Consider the following 12,268-nt stretch of genomic DNA (forward strand, 5'->3'; position numbering starts at 1 on the left):
TACTTTGAAACTGAAAGCTATTGTAAAGCCTCTTCTGACTTTAAGTCCTAACTAGTGTATATTCTTTTATTTAATTTAAATATATATTAAAATATATGTGAACCTGCCAAGAGGCAATAAAGAAAAACAAAGTTATGGTAAAATAATGAGAGAGAGTCTTTATTGGTGGATGTCTTCTGGAGAGATAGGTGCTTGTACTGGTTAGCTACATGGTATATAACAACTAAGTCACAGCAAAGTCAATGATCTTTTTAGATGAAAAGTAATTTTTTGAACGTTACTTTTGCCTTAACCACTTTTAACAATTTGGACTGATTGCAAACTCAGCAGAGGTTATGAGGCCCAGTCTCCTGCTTGACAATCAGCCAAAAGACAGCTAAAATGCTTGTTCTTCCTTTGTTATTCTGAGTCATAGCAGCCTGGCACAATAGGATCAGTGGGCCATTACTGACTTTGTAAGATGCCTCTTTGAATAGTGGACAAAGCAGTTTCTGCAGTAGACATTCACTAACATCTCACATGCAGTATTTTATAAGGTATTCAGGATTAAAATGACAGATCATCTTCTTCCCCAAGAGTACTCTTTTCCTGAGATCACAAAACAGGAAATTAAAGTGCTCAACCAAAATTCCCAATAGAAAATATAAATCTCTGAAACATTTTAATGACATTAATGTCTCCCAAATGCCCAGAAATATTTAAAACTTTAAAACTAGTTAAGAGAAAATGACATTCTCTTTCATAAAGCCCAAGCACTTAAATGTCCTGCTTTAGGAAATGACCTCCCTGACCTAGAAAATAATAAATTAAGGGCTCAGTTGGCTCTTTTTTACCTTCCAAGTTCTTTCCTCTATCTATGGTGAATAAATTAAGTTGCCCTCCACAGCAACTGCTTGGAGAGGTATTCATCATTTCCAGAGTAAATTAATGTGCTTGTGGGTAGTCACAGTATGGGATGCTGTCAAACCTCTTTGGTACTTCCCCAAAATGGAATCATGTTTCTTTCCCCATGAGGTCTCCTCTTGATAGCTATTTTTTATGCATTGATCTGGGTTATCTGTCACCCTTTCAGAAGAACACAGGGTTCAGCCACCTCCCCACAATTGCTGCTGTCCAAGAGGTGTGACAGCTTGAAGATCTCTAAAGAAAAGATACCAAGAGTTACACAGGGCATCTTTCAGTCCAAAGTGGTAATGGGAACAATAACCTTCTCTACCTTGCAGGTCAGCTTTGGTCAACGCAACTTTGTTAGCAAAAGAACAGAAAAAGCGAAAACAATAACCAGAGGTTAGTAAGAGGTAGAATAAACCAGGATAACATTACAGAAATGAAAACGCAATCTGCATAACCAACATCACTCAGACAGACAATTGAAATGCTCTACAGGTTCAACAGAGACAGCAAAGACGGGGTTGGGGAGTGGGGCAGGGGGGACGCACAGGCCAGGGACAGAGCCGGCCTCCTCAGAGCCAAGTCAGCAGAGCAGGGCAGAGGCGCATCAGACTTGACAAAGCACAGGCAACAGGCAACAAGAGCCTTCTCACACCCACACAGCCAACCTCAGGGAGTGCATGGTCAGACTGAAAGACACGTGTGTGCAATCAGATGGAGCCCACAGAAATAATTCTAAACATTAGGAGCTGAGCATGGAAGAGTCACTTGAGTGTACCCCTTGTGCCCTCTTGCAAATACCACCCAGGAATTTGGCACTAGAATTAGACATTTGGATCATGGTGATTTGGGAACACCAAAAATCTCAATTTGTTTAATTTTAAAAACATATCCAAACCCAAATAGCTGTGGGCAAAAGAGCACCAGATTAATGTCATTTTTATTTATTCATGCCAGTTTCAAAACAAAGCACGTGTATTTCTTTCAGATGTTTATCATCTGCAATTGTTAAACCACATTTCTAGCTGATCATGCCTTGGCCTCTGCAGCAAAGCTGGCCTCAATATAGGAAGATACATTTACCAGTAAAGTATTAAATCAGGTATGATTAAAAAAAACAAGAACCCTAGCTTAAATTGAGAGGTATCAAGTTACAACTAAATGTTGACTAGGAGTTGCCCAGAAATTGCACTTCATATCTAAATTACACATTTTGCATCTATCAGAGACATAAAATCAAATACTCGTTTCAAGATTTTTTTCCTTTTTGCTACTCACGCTTGAGAGTTGAAGAGTAGTAAATTAGTATGTTTTTAAATAATTTTGCTAGCACTTTGGGAGGCCGAGGCAGGTGGATCACCTGAGGTCAAAAGTTCGAGACCAGCCTGGTCAACATGGTAAAACCGCATCTCTACTAAAAATACAAAAAATAGCCGGGTATGGTGGTGGGCACCTGTAATCCCAGCTACTCGGGAGGCTGAGGCAGGAGAATCGCTTGAAGCTGGGAGGTAGTGGTTGCAGTGAGCCAAGATCACGCCACTGCACTCCAGCCTGGGTAACAAGAGCAAAACTCCATCTCAATCAATCAGTCAATCAATAAATAAAATAAATAAAAATAATTTTGGACTCTTTCACCTTTTGTTTTACCTGCTATCATGTGTCTGATATAATAGGGAAGGTAATACATTTACTACCTAGGGATCTTAAACTGTCATTATCAATGACTTTGATGGAAACATATATTAAATGTAGATAGATACAGATATTTATCTCTGTGTGTGTGTGTGTGTGTATATATATGTTTATCTGTGTATTCTAGATTTGCTAGAATAAAACACATCTTGAGGAGATCCTGGTCTTAGTTCTTAGTTATAAAACCTCATCCCCTACTTGTTTACTATTCTATACAAAAGAAATGATAAATTAAGAAATGTGTTCTGTTTCCTGTGGTCCTCATACTACCTAACACTCAAAGACCTTCTTGGGGGTCTCATGCTCTACACAGGAGATTCAGGATACAAATCATGGCTTTTTGCAGCCTCTCCAATGTTTTGCACTCTCCCTTTACCTCCCCATCATCTTACACAGAACCCTAAAATGCTCCTGGGATCTCTTGCAAGGGCTTATTCACAGTGGTACAAACTTCCAGTGACAGTAATTTATGCCTTAACCCACTTTGGGCCATTTTTCCTGGCCACTTAGGCTAATTATCCAAGTCATTTGTGTACAATCAACAAGGACTTTCTTCCCTCAGCACTCACCCTCCACTTCATCCCACCCAGCGGGGTAGGCATAATGCTCAGTGAGTAACCGTTGTAATTATCTCCATGGCAATAGAGTGCAATGCTATTAGGCTCATGGGACTCACCATAGATTCAGATGGTGGAGCCATCAAGCCACAATATCCGGTCTTGAATAATCAACCATACTCAGAGGAAGGTCGGAGCCCTCTGTAATGCATGTGATGAGTAATGCCAAACTGCACATAGAGCTGTATGTAGGGATAGGGACATTTTCCCCAACTCGTTATGTAATTTCTTTTTGCTGATGCTGATGCTCTTACTGCTTCTCTTAAAACTCTCTTAAGTGAAATCATTTTCCCTTTATATTATATGTTTTAGTACCCTTTTATAAAGCTTAGACCTCCTTTTAATCCAATACTATAGCTTTATTTTACACCTTTTTATATTCTGTATACCTGTACTACCAATACAGCAGCCATTGACATGTGTATTGAGCACTTTAAATGCGTTGAGGTGTGCTGCAAGTATAAAATGCACACTCAAGTTTAGAAGCTTAATATGAAAAAAAAGTGTGAAATATTGATAATTTTATCTTGATTACATTCTGAAATAATATTTTGGATATATTTCGTTAAGTTGAATAAAATACAAAATTGAAATAAATTTGACCTGTTACTTTATACCTTTTTAAAATGTAGCTACTAGGAAATTTATAATTGCATGTGTTACATATATCTATTGGGCCTTTACATAGAGTTAAATGGATGATTCCTGTTAACTTTTAAATCTGAAGAACTGATGGCATGATAAAAAAAATGTAACATTTGACCAGTATCTCATGCTTTCTAATATGTGCTCTTATATTGTGATTTGACTTCATATGATTAATTATTCCAGGATAAATGGAATTACTGCCATTCCACAATCTTCTAAACTACTATATTCAATTTAATTCCAAATGCTACATCTATCCCAGGATTGCCCTTTAATACACAAAAGAACTAAAAGCAAGCCAAGGAGACAAAAATCCTTGATTGAATGAAATTGTTCATTTCTAGGAGCAAAATGGCTGCTTTAAGGGCTTAGTGATCCCCAACCTCCTGTCACTTTACACACACACACACACCACACACACACACACACACACACTACATACTACAAACACCATATTTAGCCAAGAGAATTTAAGAAATATTTCTGGATAAAGGAAAAATGGAGTGCATTATAGGAATGAATACTCCTATTACTAGCGCAAAACACAAAAATAACTCTCAGGCAAAGGGAAACAATTTCCATAACATCAAGTCAGCCTGATAAGCTGACAGGAAGCTTTTATACAAGTGTGCTTTATGACAATGAGTGAACCCAGATGGAAGCTGTTTAAGAACAGAAGTGATACATGAAGTTGAACACAGAAGAGGAATGAACAGATTTGATGTGGTAAATTAACAACTGATACAAGGAAACACAATATATTGCACAAACACAGGACCATAAGGCTCAACCAAAGGGCTCAAAAAGAAAAAAAGGAAATAATTACATAGATCCTCGGTCAGGCAACTTCTTTGCCTTTCAAGTGAGGTTAAGAGTCACGTTTTCAGCCAACCCAAGGCTACTAGGGAAGGCTGAATGTGTTCACTTCTGCCATCTGCTGGTTAAAACTAGATTGTTTACACTGCAAAGAATTGTTGGATTCAGGAAGACCTGTAAAATTCACTTAACATCTCAAGAGACAGTGGATCATCTACAGGAACAGGCTGAGCATGGTTTGTTGTGCTGCATGGGCAGACATGCAGTATTATTAGATGTTTGACATAAAATACTATTTGTAAACAATAATCCTACCATTTATAGAGTACCTACCACATATCAGGCATTTTATATGTATTTCTGATTTCCTTACATTCAGGGTAAGTTTTATTGCCCTGTTTTATAGTTAAGAAAGATATAGCCTAGAGAAGTTACATCACGTTCCAAATGTCACATAGTTAACAAGAGCTACTACTTGGAGCTGAATTCAGGTCTTTCTAACATCAAAGCCCATAATGTTCCATTATACCACACTAAAGAACTGCCTAACAATGCCTGATAACTAGTAAGTACTTAATAAATGTTAGTTCCCTTCCATCATCATGGCATTTGGACATCGTTTTCCTATCACCTACCAGATTTGCATTAAATAATGCCATCACTACCAGCCAAAATAAGAAACATTTTATTAATTAGTGACACCTACATAAAATCTCTGGTTTCCCCTCATCATGTATTAAAGTATAAATAAAAGGCTCCGGTGCTCTTTCAGCCATTCTGGAAGCCAAGGTACACACTGGAAGAAGCCTGATGCCAATGCCAGGGAAGTTTTGGGTTTTATTATTTTTATTGGCAAGTATGTGATACTCAGAAAACATCTGCCAAAGTACATTCCTGGAGCCTGTGGCACATGTCTTGACATACTAAACCAGTGACAGGAGGACACTGATGGTGATGCAATGTCACATGGCAAATAAGAATGAGACAGGACTGGTCAACTGAGGAAGGAGGCACTGGCAGAGGCAGCAAAGAGGGTTGGTGCTTGCAACAAGGCTGTAGCTTAACAAGAAAAAAAAACAGGTTGTACCTTCACAGCCACGCTCGATCTGTCCGCTCCGATGAAGGGCATCATTGATGAGGTCTGGTAGGCGTCCATTCAAGTCCACTGATGCCAGACAGCCCTGAAAGCCATCTCGAGAGGCCACAAGCTTTGGGAGATTGCTGTACATGCCTTGGGCCAGACCAGCCATGTAGAGATCACCTGGAAAGGAAAGTCAGTAGCAAAAGAGAGTGAGTAAAGGATGTGTTGATCATGTCAACTAGTTTGATACACTTGAGATAATTCATCAGATAAGGGATAAGAGAGCTGGGGGGAAAACAGCATAAATGAGATAAGCACCAGAGTTTCTATCCTGCAAAAAAAGGAAACCAACATTTATTACGTGTCATTCATTTTACATATATCATCTCAAAAATTTAATCATCATAGATGGAGTAAAGATTAACAATACTGTCAACAAAGCAAGCATTTATTGAGTGCTTTTTATGTGCTTGTTACCAATAATATGCTGAGGGTTTTACAGACATTCCATCAAAACTTCTAACAATCTACACAGAAACTAGCAATTATCATCTTCATTTTGCAAAGAAAAGTAAATGTAAGCTGAACAAGGGCGAAGACATTTTACCCATGACACCAGACATTAAATGATTCAGCTGAAATTCCAAAGCCTATATTCCTTCCTCTGTATTACGGCCCCTCCCACACTTTGACAATTATCCTGTCACCACTCAGCCCCCACAGCATGACATTCCTGAGGTTATCAGAGAAAATGAACCATTCCTTGATGAGTCGTCTAAGTGAAAACAGAATAAATTGCATTACAGAATAATTCAACATTGTTAAAACAGGATATGGATGATGTATCAAAAACACATGGCACTCTGAACCTGTGGTTTGCCTCTGGAAACAGTCTATCTATTGTAAGAAAAGCTCTATTAAAAACTAAACTTCTTTACAGGGTTTACCTTTCAAATCCAGGTTTTTGGCACCATTGATAACCTGAGTGACCACTTTGGTGTCCACTTTCAGGCTATGAGTGTTACTATTGTCCCGAGTGATGACGACATTGTGCCACTGGTTGTCATTCAGGGGGCGATCACTGTTGCCTTTGATCACATTGGGACCATTTCCGAGGTCAAAAACATAGTGTATATACCTAGGGAGGGGGAAAAAAAAAAAAAAAGAAACACCCAATAATTGGAAAATCCCTGGAGTGGTTTAATGGCTATATGTGTGTAACTGACAGGGGGCTTCAAATCCCCCGTGCTAAACTGGCATAATGCAAGAATAATTTAAATATTGATATGAGATTACAAGAATAATCAGATTTTATTCTATCATGCTTCACTTTAATTCCATACTCATTGAGTCCATTTCATTAACACTACCTAGTAATACTCTGCAGAGTCAAAGTAGCACAGGTTGTACACTACAAAACACAAGGGGGTGACCTTTAAGTTCATAGTCAACCATTAATCTGTTTTTGTTTTTGATTTTGACTGTTTTCTAATACATGGTAGTAAAATGTCTTGAAGAAAGGGCAACTTCTAAAAACTTGCATACATGGGCTAATGGTAGGATTAAAAATATCTATGTTTCATCTTTTGTTATAAATTGGGTGGTTGTAGTTAGCAATACTCAAGGATTAGATGCAACACAAATCAAAGTTCTCTTTTGCAAAAATAAGCTTTTCTTCTATAGTTTTAAAGGGTTAGATTGCATAGTAAAAAGTCTGTTAGTGTTGAGTTAGTGGAAGACCTTTAAATTAAAGCATGAGTCTCTCTCCTTTTCAGACCTAATAATTTTACGGATCTATTTAATCAAGGAAGATGCTGGAATGTCAGGAATGGAGGGTAGGGAGTAGAACAGACAAGTTTTTTTTATGCCTATATTTTATGTAGAGCTTCAGCAGATTAAAGGTGTCCAACATAAGTCCCTTCTACTTACCCCTTTACAAGCTCAACTGCAATGAAGTCATTGCCATCACCACTATTGAAGAGAATGAAGCCATCTGGTGAGGTGGTCTTGAACTGGAAGAAGAGGTGCATGGAGGTATAAGCCTGAAGGGTGGCGAGGCTCAGGTAGCTGCTCTTGGTCTTAAAGGTGACAGGGTCGGCAATGATGTTTCTCAGTCCAAAACGAGCCTTCAGCTCACAATAATCAATGTCACCATTTTTGCACAAGTCAATGTAGAGAAGTCCATTAAACATAAGGCTCTGCAGATGGCCAATGAAGCTGGAGGGGACAACGGAGATGTAACGTTTCTCAGTCATGATTCCCGTTTCAATGTTGTGGAACTCCAAACGGGTATGGTCTCCCACCATTGTACCTGTGGAAATTGTAAATGAGGTACAAACAGAAAAAGTTGCCATCATTCAGCACAGCACCCTCCAGTATATTTTTTGGGTATAACTCGTTTCCACACAGAATATTCAGTTTTCTTGGGTGAGTTCCAGAAAACCAAATATTCAATATGGTAGATACCTTACTTGGCCTCAGTCAGGGCACTGAGGACTAGTGTTGCCCAAATTACATGTCCTGAATCCCATGTTCTCACGCAGTTGCTCAGCACGGCTTATCATGTAAGGGGAAATATGAGGTCATGAGTAACCCAGGCTAAAGGATAAAATTATTGGTATTCTCCATTCAGGAGAATCACTGGACACTAATACACACTATAAGAAGAGAAGCCTTTTTGCTCTGACCCTTGTAAAGACACAGCAAACAAGTCTTGGGCATTCACTACCAAATACTTTTTTCTCATAACTCACCACCTAGTACTTGTGGGAAGGGTTCTATTATAGAATATCAGTTGACTTCACCTGCCCAGCAACTGTTACTTTATCTTATAATAAAATGTAATTTTTTTTTTAGGAAGCTACCCACCCCTCTTGACCTTTCAATCACCTGGACTGGATAAAGTTCACCCTGATCAAGCTACTCAGCCTAGACCACTCAACGTATTTTACCCCCCAACCATCACAGACTTTGGACTACAGACTAAAAAACTGGTCATCACACTTTAGGGTGTATCAGAATCACCTGTGGGGCTTAGACCCTCAGAGTTTAGAATTCAAAAGTCTGGAGTAAGGACTGAGAATCTGCATTTCTAACAAACTCCAAGGTGATTCTCTTGTGGCTGATTTAAGCACCACCCTTAGAACTGGCAACAACTCAAGCCAGCCCAGCCACGTTCAGGTCCAGAGCTCTCGCAAGCAAGGATTGCTGGAGGGGTAAGAAGAAAGCTTCGAGTTTCTGGAGGCTGTAAGATAATCAGAGGTATCAGAGGACTAGCAACCCAGAAGACAATTACAAAACGAAGAGAATCAGCACAAATAACATATGTGCTGTCCTTTGAGACTCTGGATCAAGCGAGGCACCTCTGGGCTTTTTCAAACTGTGTGGCAATAGACTCCCTTTCATGCTGAAAGCATTTGAGTTGGGTTTCTGACATTCACAAGGGAAGTATCTTCAGCTAATACAAACGAACTATTTAGAACTTTCATTACCTATTTTACTTAGAAGTGGTGAGTGACTAGGGTAGAGGGGAAAAGGGGGGCTTGAAATAAATACAAAGAGACTGGAAATTTTAACAACAAAATAAAGAACAACATCATTAATGTGGCCAAAGTAGAAACTGGCTTCCTCAACATTTATACAGAAAAATCATGTTAAAACATAACAAAGCATGTTCTACTGCCAAGCATTAGAGGGGGAATTCTTTCTTCCTGTCCTCTCTTCTTGTTACCTTCTACATTGAAGAAACTCCACTAGCAAGACTGATAGCATGTCTTTAATTTCCTTTAACAACTTTCCTGAAGAAGTGACATAATCAGAAATATTAAGGATAATCTGCAAAGATAAGCTGTGTATGCTTAGTTCAGCCCCTGACATCTCCTCTTTCTCTTTGCTGGAGCAAGCTGCCTTCAGAAATGTCCATTCTACTGCATGCATCCATAGAATGGGTGTTACAGGAGCAATCCTTTTTTCCACAAAGGATGCCTGCCCAGTTCTGAACTACTTACTATTCAAGTGGGCAATTCTGTCTAATTCTGAAGTTCAGTGGGTATAAGCAATAATATTAATGTGTGTTATTACTAATTAAAATGATATTTGCCTTCCACCCTCATGGCAATATTTTCTCTATTGGCTCAGAATTCCAGTGACAAAAAAACGGAGGACTGTATTTCCTTAGGTCTCTTAAACTTTCATGTCTGGGAGACTAAACCAGACCATACCCTTAAGTGCCCAATATTGGTTTTATCTCTTTGGGAAAAAACTCAGACCTAATTTAAAGAATTGGCTGGAGACAGTGGCTCATGCCTGTAATCCCAGCACTTTGGGAGGCTGAGACAGAAAGATTGCTTGAGGCTAGGAGTTCAAGACCAGCCAGGGCAACATAGCAAGACCTAGTCTCTACAAATTAAAAGAAAATATTAGCCAGGCATAGAGGTGTGTACCTATAGTGCTAGCTACTCAGGAGGCTAAGGTGGGAGGATCACTGGAGCCCAGGAGTTTGAGGCTGCACTCCAGCCTAGGTAACACAGCAAGACGCTGTCTCTAAAGTATAAAAATAAAATTTCTCATATTCCCTATAAGCACAAAAATTAGATTTACGTATTATGAGCTTCTATGTGGTGTTTTGACAACTAGTGACAAATCACTCGCTTAATATAAGAAAAAAAGATGTCGGTTAACTTAAATATAAATATCAAAATGCAACATAAATCTGCTAACAAATAACTAGGAAATAAAATTGCTTAGTGTTAAAAATCAGACTGGTTGTGAAAATGCAAAGCAAGATAACCTAAATTCACATGCTCTAAATTAATAAAGTGACTGAAAGAAACATCTACTGTTAAATTGGCTATAGCTACTCCTACCAGGAAGGGGAGCTGGGCTGGAAAATGATGGGGATGGGGAGTCATAGTCAATAGCCATGGAAACAGAGAAACTGAACTATGATGATGTTGCTAGTCATGCTAATTCTTATTTTACAAAGAAGAAGAAAAAAAAAAAAACCTAAGATGAGAACTAAGAAGTGAGAATGGGGAATCTCTGGTGAAGATTTGGGTTCCAAAAGGAATCTGAATACACAATTTTAAAGTCAAGTTGAGAGCTTTCAGAGAAATTCTGGATGAATTGACCTCCAGGATTGAGGGGTTGGGAAATTCTGTTCACTAGAAAATTAATTTTTTACAGCAAAAAAAAAGTGTTTAATGAGACAGGAGATAGCAGAGAGACTGAGTGTGGACATGGATAAGTATACGAAGTAAAGTTAATGGTGGATTTAAGAGCTTAGCCCAGGAACACAAACTGAGAGTTCACGATGACTCACACAGAAGCCGCAACTAAGAGTTGGCTAGGGGATGGGGAGAAGGCCATGTGGAATCAAATTAGAAAAGGAATTTGCTTGGGAGGTCGAGGCAGGTGGATCATGAGGTCAGGAGATCGAGACCTTCCTGGCTAACATGGTAAAACACTGTCTCTATTAAAACTACAAAAAAATTAGCCTGGCATGGTGGCACGCGCCCAGCTACTTGGGAGGCAGAGGCAGGAAAATTGCTTGAACCTGGGAGGCACAGCTTGCAGTGAGCTGAGATCATGCCACTGCACTCCAGCCTGGGCAACAAAGCGAGACTCCATCTGGGAAATAAATAAATAAATAAATAAATAATAAATTGGCTTCACTGTGTGCTAAAGGAACTTATTCCTTTGTTGATGGAGACTTCAAAAAATAAGTATATTATTGCACCTGGGCAAAGCATGAGCGATTGCAGAAAAGTTTGAAACCTGTGCCAAATTAACAAAATACCTTTTTTAAAATCTGTGTGTAATTTAATCAATAGTAGTGACAGAAACCTTTCACTCATCTCCTCTGAATACTGTCTGCAAACTGAACCTCCTTTCCATTTAAGGGGCAAATATATTCATACCTCACAGCACCTTCTTTCAAACTTCAGGGGAAAGAGAAGTAACTGGGGAGAAAGATAACAAGGCAAAACCAAGACTACTGAAAATTCCATATAAGGCAGGCACTGTGCTAAATACTGCATAATCACTATGAAATGTCATTATCACAATAAAATTGTAGATAAGTATCTTTCTCTTGCTTTAGAGGTTAGGACATTTATCTTGTAGAGGTTAAGCAGTTTGATCAAGATTCACACAGGTGGTAAATGGTAGACCCCTACATTGAACTCAGGTCTGCTAATTCCAAAGCCCATATCTTTATTAGTACAATGAACTGTCTTTGGAAAAAAGGTTTGACTTATTCCTCACATCGTTGCCCAAGAAAAGCAGTAGGTAGAATTTAACTGGTGAAATTTCCATGCAGAAGCTGTTGTAAGGAGTTCTTATTTCTTCCCTATGGCCCAGTATCAGAATGTCACTCCATCTAATTCATGGGTAATATATCCAGCACCTTCCCTAAAGCAGCAATGTTGCCTTGCCTCTTTGTCACACATTCACTTCCATATTTCACTGATGGCCAACAAGCAGTCCACAAACCAGCTCTTAGAGTGATGAAGGACGTATACTT

The 12,268-nt window shown here is 38.9% G+C and overlaps 1 protein-coding gene across 2 annotated transcripts in view; it reads right to left on the reverse strand.

Moving 5' to 3' along the window:
- Positions 1–12,268, reverse strand: part of LOC117069250 (neurexin-3-beta) — a 1,234,533-nt gene that overhangs the window by 897,836 nt on the left and 324,429 nt on the right. For both annotated transcript variants that reach the window (XM_033187257.1, XM_033187253.1), the window contains 3 exons: positions 7,675–8,056; positions 6,693–6,883; positions 5,752–5,925 (listed from right to left, as the gene is read on the reverse strand). In XM_033187257.1, coding sequence (XP_033043148.1) covers positions 5,752–5,925; positions 6,693–6,883; positions 7,675–8,056 — 747 coding nt within the window. The remainder of the gene's footprint in view (positions 1–5,751; positions 5,926–6,692; positions 6,884–7,674; positions 8,057–12,268) is intronic.

This window comes from Trachypithecus francoisi, unplaced genomic scaffold (genome assembly GCF_009764315.1).
Source record: "Trachypithecus francoisi isolate TF-2019V2 unplaced genomic scaffold, Tfra_2.0 Lachesis_group3, whole genome shotgun sequence".
Taxonomy (NCBI): domain Eukaryota; kingdom Metazoa; phylum Chordata; class Mammalia; order Primates; family Cercopithecidae; genus Trachypithecus; species Trachypithecus francoisi.